Raw genomic sequence first — 12,114 nt, forward strand, 5'->3', positions numbered from 1 at the left:
TCTGCTCTAAAATGCAATTAAAAAATGAAGCAAGCGAAGAGAACAGAGCAAAAAATAAAACACAGAAGAAAAAAGCAGGGTGCGCATTTAAAATACCCTTCAGTAAGTTCAGATGTTGTAAGATGAGTACTAAATCCTGGTTAATTTTTATATTAGTCAATTCAATTTTCTATCCATTACTTGTATCTTATGTGTACCCTACTGCCACGTTCTTCATTTTGGGTAATGGTAGTCAGTATGACTTAGGTCAAATTATGCTACTCGTGGGCATCCTCACCATTTCTGCAATCATAGGATTAATTTATTTTGGAATACTGATATGGTTTTATCGTTCAAAAACATGGATTCGTTGTATTGAAAAAAACATCAACCTACAAAACTGCACTAAATAGACAACGAAAAATACAAAACTGTGCACTAAATAGCAACAAACAATACAAAATTTGTCCATTAAAGGAATAACATACAATAGAAAACATTGTTCATTAAAGGAACATAGAACAATGCCTCAGGAAAAGAGAACTGCAGAAATAGGACACCTGAGGAGTAGGAAATAATAAAGTTGTTCTTCCTCATTCTTTATGAACAATGTTGTACATTATATGGTAGTATTATCATGAATTTCCCGTGCACTATTTTTGTTTACATAGGACAACTCTCTCCTTCTCTCTTTTTGTTTGTGTATATGTGCGTAGAATGCTCATTTTTGTATGTGTGTGTATGACGTCCCTGTATAACTTATGAATATGGTAATGTTTGTTTTAAAAACTATTGCATCGCATTTTTTTTTTTTTTTTTATAGCAACACTTTTTTTAAATTTGTAATGAGCACCACTTTTCCTCCCCGTTTAATATGTGCGAATGGTCTCTATTTGTATATATATATATATATATATATATATATTTTTTTTGCTTTCTTTTAAATTACATTAGCAAATGTTCATTATTAATAATATAAGGAAAAGGAAGGTGGGAAACCTTTTTTTACCTAGGGATGATAACGTATATTGGTTCTTTGCCCTCGCTGATGTTGTTGCTGCTGTTCTGTCCTATGTCTTCCGGAGGGTTGTTCACCATATATGGTAGAATTGTCTGTTTCTGTTGTGGACAAGTCTGTTGAATAATGTGTAGAAGTGTCCGGTGTTGAACCTGTTTCTGTTGAATACAGTGTGGAATTGTCATCCGTGGAAGTGTCGAAGTTGTGTCTGATGGCGGATCTTTTCCCTCTCCTTTTATTACTGCCTCCATTAAATTGGTTACTTATCCAGGAAGGTAGGAGATTGTACTAATAAAGCAAGGGAAGGAAAAAAGAAAAAAAAAGGGGGGGAGTATGCACACATATATATATATTTATATATACATATGTTGACATATATATGCATATGGTGTCTATACATAAGTATATATACATATTTCAAATATATAGTGGTAATTGTATGTACTACTACCTTATATAAGAAGAAAGCAGCCGCTGGTAATGCTAATGTAGCTAGTGCGGAAGGTATGGCAGCGGCGGTGGTACCTATTGAATTAGCTGTAGGTGAGGTAACAGCTTTCAATGTAGTGTCCTCCTGCTGTTCCGTATATGCTGAAGGACATTTTAAATTTAGTTTTCCATTGGTACAATACTGATTGCACTGTTTGTTGAATTCGGAACAGTATGGATCAGTCTGGTTACTCTGACAGAATTTTTGGATTCCACTATAGGCCTGTTCCACTGTTCCAAGATAAATACCATATTTACTAGTACAATTGTCACCACTTTTACTTATAAGGCCCTTTAATGTAGTGTAGTCATGCCAATAATCGAAAATTAATTTTCTACGTTTGAATTTGTCTTTGTCGATAGTTTCACAAATAACTTTGTCCTTCTCCTTCGGATACGTACTCTTTATATATTTACAGATCGAATTTAGGAGGTCCATGACTATTTCAGCATCATCCCCTAATTCCCCGAATAGGAAGTCCCCAATCCAATAATATAAAAAATTACAACGTTCATTATAGTTTAGGTTGTTGCCTTCTGGCATTTTAGACATGCAGCACCATGCTCCTACAATCTTATCCATATGTACTTCAATAGTGGAATGATGCCCATCTACAGTGTCCTTCAAGCCTTGGACCCAAGGTTCTGCCTCACAACCTGTGCGGCCTGTATCAAACTTCTTGTAAAATTGTCCATAGGAAGGTAATTGTTCCATATCTTCCGGCTATAGAATGTCATTAGTAGGAAGGTGTACACATATATACATATATATGTACCTATATACATATATATGCATATATATATATATATGTACCATATGTATGTACTTTCTAAAAGGACGGAATTACCCTTAGTGCTGATTCTGCCTCTCCTGGTGGTGGTGTCATTGTTTTACTGCACTGTATTTCCCATACAGAATAAAAATTTATATTGAAGTGCGTTCCTTATGCTCATATTTATTGAAATGAGCACATGGTTTAATTTTTCGAATGATTTATAAGGGAATGTAGTTAATGAGTGTACATACATATGTCAAGTACTTATTTTATTTAGCAGTATACACCTTCCAATTTTGTAGGCATTGATAATGCTATATATATATATGCATGTGCATCCAATTATTGTGTAAATAATTAGCGCACAAATATGGGGGAATGTATTATCATGGCAGAGTAAAGGCGAAAAAGTGGATTTCGCATATATATCCCTCACCCGTGAATACTATATTACTGTGTTACAGGTGACTATTGGATCCCCTATATCATTATTTACATGCGCTTCAATGTTTACTTACCTAGGAAGGACAATTTTTCGGTTGGCTGAAATTTTAAGCAGTAACATTGATCCATGCTCTATTGTTATTTTTCAAAGGGGTAATTATTAAATACTGTTAATATATATATATATGTATGTTCACATATATAGAGTATTTTTGGCTCTCAAAAAATTGTATATTCATACATACTCAGTAAGGAGAACACATTTATAAAATAAATGAAAAGGAAGGGGGTGTACACTATACAAAGAATTATATTAATCAAAAGGAAATATTAGAATGAATGGGGGAAGAATCGAATTTCTATAATAACACTTCTCTTCTATCGTAAATCTCATCCCTTTTGTTTGCATTTTTATTTATGATGGTTTCATAGTAATAGTATACTTTCCTTTTTTTTTTTTTTCCTCCTCTAAGGAATAAAGAAAGAAAGGGAAAAAAGCAAGAAAAAAAAATAGATATAAAAAAGAAAAAGAAAAATGAAAAAAAAAAAGTAGGAATAAAAGAAGGAAAGGAAGAAAAGAAAGGAAAAGGAAGGGGAAGGGAACATATTACATACGTTGATAAGCCACATTCCTCGGCCTTGTATTACTTCTATTCCTTCCGCCTCTCCTGCGCCTTCCATCATTATATAAAGTAGAATCATCCGTTGTTGTTGATTCTGCTACGGATTCTATGGTAGAGTTGTCCGTCGTATATTCTGTTGTAGAGTCGTCTAAAAACCTGTTGAACGGTCGTTCTGTTGATCTTCTTTTTCGGTTGCTTCTACCACCAGAGGAAAGGGTGTTACTTATCAAAGAAGGTAAGGAAGTGTACTGAACAGAAAGGAAGGAAGAAAGGGAAAGAAATATATGTGTATGTATATATACCCCATATATATATATATATATACATATATACATATACATATATGTACATATATACATATATACATATGTGTATATTTTTATTATGATCATTACTTTATATATAAAGTAACCAAGTGCTGGTAATCCCATTACACCAAGTATGGAGGACACAGCAACAGGAATGTTCACCTCAGAGGATTCCATGAAGGAGGAGGCGTCAGCCGAAGCAGACTTTGCTTGCTTCACTAATTGTGATTTCAAAGTCATCATTTCTTCATGCTTATATTCTTTAAACATTTTATTGAATTCTGTACAATATGCAGCATCATAAGAAGGAGAGGAGGAACTTGCACCATTTTCTGGACAACTTGCTTTCATTGTATCATAAGTGGTAAGGATGTCCTCCAAATACTTCAAATATGTTTCAGTGCATTTGTACTTATCCTTCGCAGAATCTAGTATTTGTTGTTTGATGGTGTCGTGGTCTTTGGAATAGTCGAATATTTTTTTTCTGGTGATGAATGTGGCTTCGGTAATTTCGTTCTTGTGGATAAGTTCGCACTTCTCATTATAATGATCACCCTTCAGTGCAGTATATAAGTCCCTCATATGTGAGAGAAATAGGTCCTTCCCCCCCGTACCGCTCCATAATATATTCCCTATGTAATAATACAGGTAATAACATGGTGCATCCTTGGGGGAAATGACACTTTCCTTCATGAACACATAGTACCACGCGTACAAAATTTTCTCAATATCGCTATCAATGCAATTAAACCCTCTTAACTTCCCTTCTATTGTATCGACGTTATTGTAGATACTTTTGTAAGTACCATACACACTATCGAATTTATAGTACATCTGCCTTGAAGGCAAATCACTCAATTTAGTTCCCTATAAATGTAGTTAGTGGAAAATAAAATGTACGCATACACCTGCGCGTTACTATATTCTTTCTATCGTATGAGTGAAGTATTGTAGGGGCAATAACTACGCATCCGCTCCGATGAACATCTTACCCCCAGTATCCCTGGTATTCCTTCGGACGCATCCCATGCTTTCTGCATATTTCTTACTGTATATAGCACAAATTCGTATTAGAATGCGCTCATACATATATGCTAAGCACATTGCTTCTATACACTTATTATTTTTTGTTTGTTTATATCTATATAATGTGTGTTGATTATGTGGGATTGTGTTTATTCAGAGTGGTATTTATTTTGTTGATGTCCCATTCACCCCTTATTCTTTATATTGGGAAAGGGAGAGGACGCATAAATTTTTTTTTTTTGGGGGAGGGGGGGGTAAAAATTTTTAACATGCACTATGCATTTGTACCTTCTTGCACTGTATACATCCTATTGCATTGTACATTATTGCAATTTGTATTATTTCATTGTAGATGATTGTTCCAAATGTTACAATAATACTTACGACACTCAAGAATTACGTGTATATAAGGGAATTTAATTGCTTTCTCTTTTATAAAAATTGTGAGCATGCATTATTAATTCAGGCTCCTTCTTTACTTATAGCATTATTATAAATTATTAAAAACATTTAACACACATATATGTTGTATAGTTTCTGTACTCAGTATTCTTACTCTCCCGGGGAGTTCACATATTTATCCATATTTAATGAGGAGTGTGCTTATTTAGGAAACGAATGAAGGAATATAATGCAAGGAGCTGAAATTATTATATTGGAAAGAAAGAAATATGTGCACAACCCTATAATAATATTATGTTGCATATTTCTCCTTCTACTTATGATCATTTAGTAATAATAATTCTCTTTTTACTCTTCGACAGGTGTAATATATGTAATTCACCCATATAATATACATTATATTATTTGAGCATCCCCTTTCCTTTTCCTTTTAATGCATATTACATTTTTACATATTAGCGTACCTCCCTGTATCTTTTTCTTCCCTAATTTGAAGGAAGATTTTGCGTTAACTAATTATTTCCTTTCCAACTTAAGTATATTCCAATATACCATACTACCGTTTTTTTTTTTCTTTTTTATAATATTGCTCTATGACTCCTTTCCTTTTTATATATGATTTATGCTTAACCTTTTCCCTTGTGATTAAATATTATTCTGCACATATATGATAAATTCATACGTACATAAGTTCTATATATATACCCATACATAGTAATAGGGTATACATTGTGGAATAATTTTATTTCAGTTTGTTCTCTATGTTTGAATACTTATTTAAAGTGGTTAATATTCCGAAGGGAATGGAAATATTGTGCGCACCAATTCTCCAATTATATTGTAACCGCCCTTTCCTTACATTGCCATTTATGGATAATGAGCATCCTGCCCTCAGGGGATTATATATATATGTACGTATGTAATCATTATACGCCCCATTCACACACACATATATATATATGTAGACCTAATAATAATGGAGTTGGGCTAAAGGGAAGGAAGAATAATATAGTTCGCAAAAAAAAAAAAGAGTTAAGTTCCACGCACACCCACCCAAACACACAGCACCACAAAAAAAAGGGAACCTCCTAAAAAGGGTAGGAAGTTTCCCCTGCGCCCTTCATAAAAGGGGGGTGAGTGAGGGTGTTCCCCCACTATAACCTTCCTAAAAGGGAGAGGGGTCTAAGGAGGAGGAGAGATTTCTAAGGAGGAAGGAAAGGAAAGGAACATTACCTTCCATAAAGAAGGAAAGAAGAAGGAATAAGAAGGAAAGAAGGAATAACGAATGAGGGATGAGGAATAAGGAATGAGGAAATAAGGAAAGAAGGAAAGATGTAAAGAAGGAAGGAAAGAAAAGGAAAGAAGAAGAAAGAAAGAGAAAGAAAGAAAGAAAGAAAGAAAGAAAGAGAAAAAGGAAAAGAAGGAAGGTAATGAAAGGAAGAAGAAAGAAAGAAGGAAAGAAGGTATAAAAGGAAAGAAAAAATACGGAATAAGAAGGAAAGAAATGTCATTTTGCTTCTTTCCCTTACACACACTGTATATATATAAACTATATATATAAACTGTGTGTGCGGACATAGCCTCGCTTTATATCAATTGTGCAACACATTACATTGAATGTGTTACATTCCAATGTTGCACCATACTCGATGTTTTACATGTGCTACTTATAATGTTGGGCAGTAGTAGCAGTAATGGTAGTAGTAGGTAGTAGTACATTCTACTTTTTTTGTGCTTCGCAGGTGAGAATAACATTATGTAGGATGGTAACTAATATTGGTTCTTTGTTGTGGTCTATTATTACTTTGCCGTTTGGGTGGTGATCGTGGTTGTCGTTCATCATTATATAAGGTAGATGCAATCGTTGAATCGAATGTTGTGGAACCTATTGTTGTTATGGTTGAACTGTCTTCTGTTAATGTGTCGTCATCAAAGTTGCGCCTGGTGGCAGATGTTCTTTTTTTTCTTCTATTAAGTTGGTTACTAAACCAAGAAGGTAGGAGATTATACTAAAAATTGTGAGAAGGGAATAAGAAGAGGGAAGGAAAATAGAATCATATGTATATATGTATATATATATATAGATATATAGATATATGTATATATTTAGCATGTAGGTATATATATATGTGCTTTACATATGTATGTAAAACATACATATATGTACGTATATATATACATAGGTATATATACGATACTATTGGTATTGCACTTTATAAAGGGTAGTTGTACTTTGTACCTTATATAAGAAGAATGCCAATGCAGGTAATCCTACTAATCCAACAGCAGAGGAGACAGCAGCAGGTACGACACTTCCACCAGAAGCAGGACCTACAAACTGTACCTGTTCCTGTTGTTGTTCCTGCTGCTGTTGCTGTTGCTCTATACATGCTAAAAGTTGTTGAACAGGTTCCGAATCGGATACTTCAGGACATGTTAAATCTGATAGATTTGGGGGAATGGATGTTCCACCTCGCTGTTTGAGCTTCCTACAGCATGGATCACCACCGGTTTCAATTACACAATTTGCACATACCATTCTATACTTTTGCTCAACTTCCTCGGTATATGTAGAATAGGCACTAGTGCAATTGTGACCAGTAGACTCTGAACAGGAATTTACTATACTACAATCATATAGATAATCAAATATTATTTTCCTGGGCTTGAAGAATGTAGTGCTTGTAGTAGGAGCAGTGTTTATAGTTTCACATTTCCCTGTATTGGGAAATTTTACTAATACTCCATAAATTTGATTCATAATTTCACGGAATTCATGAGAGTACTTCAGTATATCCACCAATGTGCATCCTAGCCAATAATAAAAGAAGTCACAAATTGTTTTACATGCTTCACCCTTCGACGTCAACTCAGATACATAACACCAAACATTCGCAACTTTTTCAGCACACTGCTTTGCATCATATGGTCCCTTTAATTTATTATTTAAAATTGTTTCTATTTCTGTTGTCCAGGTGCTGATTTCCGTACATGTTTGTTTGCCACCATTGTTCTGTTCAAATGCGGCATATATTTTTCTGGAAGGTAATGCATCCAAACATGCATTCTCCTATAGGTGGAATTAGTTATATACATATGTACTCTTATTTCTTTGCATTTTATTGTGTGTTACTGCACATAGAGAATATTAAATACATCATATATAACTACTCATGTTATAAAGAAACGAAAAGAACAAAACTCCCCTACCGGCTTGGCCATTTTCCCTGCAGCATATATATATTTTTTTTTGTATATAATGAATTCATATTAGAATTCGTTCTTCATTTATAAAGAAATAAACATATAGATTTGTGAGTACTTTGTTTCTTATGACTATAATCACACATGTCAAAATTTTTTATTTTTATTTCCTTTTAATAATACATATTGTTTAATTTTTCATTAGATACAATATACAATACATATGTATCAGAATCAGTATACACATATAAGTAAAGCAAAAAGTAGAAATAATTAGGGTAAGAATAAAAAAAAAAAAAAAAAAGTACAGAGAGCATAGTCCTTTATATATATTCCTTCCTTATTCATGTACCCCTATGATATTATTGCACTTTGTATAAGGGTTATTCATAATATTCGATTTTGTTATATTATTATTTATTTATACCTCATGCGCGATCTTATTATTATTACATATGTACAAAGGAGTGGAAGGGGGGGCATATAATATATGTAAGAAAAAAGGAAAAGAAAAAAAAATTGTATGGAATCATATATGTTGCAGAGGATTTGCATTAATTACATATAAGAAGAGAAATGTTTATATTTGTACGATAGCATTTTGTAGTGTACCACTTTCCTTCTTTTTTTTTCATGTACATTTATGATGGTGTAATAAAAATAACTTTCTTCCTTTATATATTTTTTTCTCTTTTACCCATTAAGAAAATATATTATGTATACCTTACTCATATGAGAGAGATGTGCATATTACACTACTTGATCATTCGCTCCCCTTACCTTTTAAGTGCACATTATACTTTGCAAATTAGTGCATGTTCCTTTTTTCTTTTTTCCCCTATAATTTACATAATCTAAAGAACGCTAAAAGAAAGGAAGGTTGTTAGGGTGCTGGTAGGTGGAAGGTTGTTAGGGGAAAGAAGGTTTTAAGGAAGGAAAGAAGGGTCTAAGGAAGGAAAGGAAGGGTGTTAGAAGGAAGAAGTGGTCTAAGGAGGAGGGAAGGAAATGAAGTGTCTAAGGAGGAGGGAAGGTAATGAAGGGTCTAAGGAAGAGGAAGGAAATGAAGGGTCTAAGGAAGGAAGGAAAGAAAGGAAGGGTCAAAGGAGGGAAGGAAAGGAAGGAGGGACTAAGGAGGAAAGGAAGGGCCTTAAGGAAGGAAAGGATGGTCTAAGGGGGAAGAAAGGAAGGAATGTTGTTAAGGGTGGAAGGAAGATACTTCCTAAGGGAAGGAAGGTTGTTAGGTGGCAGGTGGAAGGAAGGTTGTGTTAGAGGTGGTAGATCGGTTGTTAGGTGGAAGATGGAAGGAAGGTTGATATGGGTGGTAGGGTGGAAGGAAGGTTGTTATGTGGGTGCTAGGGTGGTTGGTGTTAGGTGGGTTGTTAGGGGTGGTGGAAGGAAGGTTGTGTTAGGTGGTGGTTGGTGGAAGGAAGGTTGGTAGGGGTGGTAGGTAGTGGAAGGACGGTCTAAGGAGGAAGGAAAGGAATGGTCTAAGCTGGAAGGAAGGTTGTCTAAGGAGTAAGGAAGGAGGGGATGGATTTTGGATTTCGCATTTAGGATTAGAAGGAAGGAAAGGGTCAAAGCAAGAGGAAGGTGGGGGGGTCTATGGAAGGTAAGAAGGAAGGAGGTTTAAGGAAGGATGTCTAATGAAGGACGGTCTAAGGAGGAAGGATGTCTAATGAAGGACGGTCTAAGGAGGAGGGAACGAAAGAAATGGTCTAAGGAAGGAAAGGGAAGGAAGGAACTATACCTTCCTGTATACACTTTTTGCGTTCTTCTAAATGGAAAGAAAGGAAAAAAGAAAGGGAATCATATAATAGGGGACAATGAACAGCTGATATGATTAAAGGGTATAAACCTAAGGTCTCTTGTATGGAGAATTAAGAATCGTTCCTGCATATGAAACGGGGTAAGGAAAGCATGCTCTCCTCAGCGTGCTACACACCTGACCCTCACCGTTACCATCTCAATATACTTGATCCTTAACTTACCATCCCATATCCAACATACCATACCATCATCTTCCTTCTCTATATGTGTGCACAAAAAATTACCACTTTATCTACGAGTAATATAAATAATATGAATAACACATGTTTACCGTAAATTATATTCTATGTAGGAAGGGAAAAAATGGTAAATATTTTACATGTGTAAATAGGAATTTAGTACACTATTACTGCAGGGGAAGGAGGCAAAAAAAAAAGGGGGGAGATTTATAATAAACATTGTTGTGTAAATTTCCTTCATGTATAATAATAAAATATGGCTACTACTTATGTTGAGGACTAAAAGAAATATGGGCACACGTTATATATACAAGTACATAAATACTAAGGCGATGTGCACATAAAAAAAAGAGTGAAAAAGTTATATAATATATCTCGGGGGTAAGAGCGAGGTGGGGGGGCGAATATATATATTTCTCTACCACTTCATGTTTTTCCATCGTACGACTCTTCAATTTTTTTTTGTGGGGGAGGGGGCGGGAGGATTACTGCACCTAGGTAGTATTTATCGAAAGATAAGTAATGCACATTTTAGAATAATTAAGAAATAGAAAGTAACTGCTACAGAAAGAATGAAAATTTTATTATACAATTATAATTAAATATAAATTAAGCAGAAGGAAGGAATAGTGTGGAATGTATGCTTCCACGGGGAGAAATATGTATACACTGAAAAGTGCACACATATTAGAATGAAGTTATTATAGAGCAGAAATATTACAACAGAATATTTCAAGAATAAAATATGTTTGGACCATGGTGATGCAGGTAATACACGCTTTATTTAATTTCCATAAAATAAGGTGTATTAAGATGTATATATAATACTTCATCCACATAATATTCTATTCAAAGTGTAATAGAAACACAAAGGTACATATACATTCCATTGTTTTTACTCTCAGGGGGAGGACGATCCATTAGATAAATTACCTTCACAGAAGGTATATGAGGTATTTAAGGAGAATGTAAATAATCCTGCCTGTGACGAAGCACGAAGTATAAGAAGTCAACTATCGAGTTATATATTTATTAGCAATTATATAGATAAGATATTGAATGTCTGGTGTTATGCGCAGGGCAGGAAAGATGATGAACTATTTTATAATGAATACTGTAACTTCCTATACTACTGGATTGGTGACTTGATGAAAGGGGATGCACGCTGGAAGAGTTCATTGAGGGAAGTCATCGCAAACATTTATAATTTACTAGGAGAACTGGAATGTAAATTGGAGTGCAATAATGTATACCGTGCTAGCAGCCAGACCATGTTTGACCTAAGTAAAGACATTTTCGATTTCGGTTATAACCATAGGCTTTTGCAGGTGAATGAGGAAAGCAATAAATATTTATGTAGAAGTGAGTATGATAGTTATCTGAAGAAGGTTGAAGGAGCATATACGCAGTTTTTTGGTATTTGTAATACTAGTGATCCATGTTGTGAAACATTTATACAGTCATATGACAGATATTTCCAGAGAGCGAAACCATTAAAATTAACATGTACTGCAATGTCTAAAGAAAAGGAAGAAAGTGAAGCATGCCCCTCAGAACTAACGGACAACCCCCCCGACGCCATTTCAACAGAAGGAACGGAATTAACAGTAAGTATGAAGAAAGAAAAATAAATAATTCTAGTTGAACAACATCCTAAATGAACAACATTACCTTCTCCCTAAGGGAAGGAAGGTACAGAGAAAGGGGAAGGAGAAGAAACAATTCCTTCTTGTGGAAGAATGAACAACATTCCCTTCTTCAGAAGGAAGGAAGGTTGTTAGGGTGGTGGTAGGTGGTTTGTTAGGTGTGGTTGGTGAAGGAAGGAATAGATGAATAAGG

At 34.6% G+C, this 12,114-nt stretch overlaps 3 protein-coding genes across 3 annotated transcripts; all 3 read right to left on the reverse strand.

The window, feature by feature from the left end:
- Positions 1-988: 988 nt before the first annotated feature.
- PCOAH_00017710 (KIR-like CYIR protein) lies at positions 989-2,373 on the reverse strand (the record flags this gene model as incomplete). Its single annotated transcript, XM_020058580.1, has 3 exons — positions 989-1,285; positions 1,449-2,210; positions 2,335-2,373. The coding sequence occupies 3 exons, from the start codon at positions 2,371-2,373 to the stop codon at positions 989-991; spliced, it is 1,098 nt and encodes a 365-aa protein (XP_019914056.1).
- Positions 2,374-3,065: 692 nt separating this feature from the next.
- PCOAH_00017720 (KIR protein) lies at positions 3,066-4,677 on the reverse strand (the record flags this gene model as incomplete). The annotated part of the gene is made up of 4 exons (XM_020058581.1): positions 3,066-3,174; positions 3,318-3,577; positions 3,695-4,504; positions 4,630-4,677. The coding sequence occupies 4 exons, from the start codon at positions 4,675-4,677 to the stop codon at positions 3,066-3,068; spliced, it is 1,227 nt and encodes a 408-aa protein (XP_019913989.1).
- Positions 4,678-7,262: 2,585 nt separating this feature from the next.
- Positions 7,263-8,287, reverse strand: PCOAH_00017730 (Variable surface protein Vir7-like protein; the record flags this gene model as incomplete). Its single annotated transcript, XM_020058582.1, has 2 exons — positions 7,263-8,135; positions 8,276-8,287. 2 exons carry the CDS (start codon positions 8,285-8,287, stop codon positions 7,263-7,265), a joined length of 885 nt encoding a protein of 294 aa, XP_019914268.1.
- Positions 8,288-12,114: the final 3,827 nt, after the last annotated feature.

The sequence above is a fragment of the Plasmodium coatneyi genome, chromosome 7 (assembly GCF_001680005.1).
Source record: "Plasmodium coatneyi strain Hackeri chromosome 7, complete sequence".
In the NCBI taxonomy this organism is placed as follows: domain Eukaryota; phylum Apicomplexa; class Aconoidasida; order Haemosporida; family Plasmodiidae; genus Plasmodium; species Plasmodium coatneyi.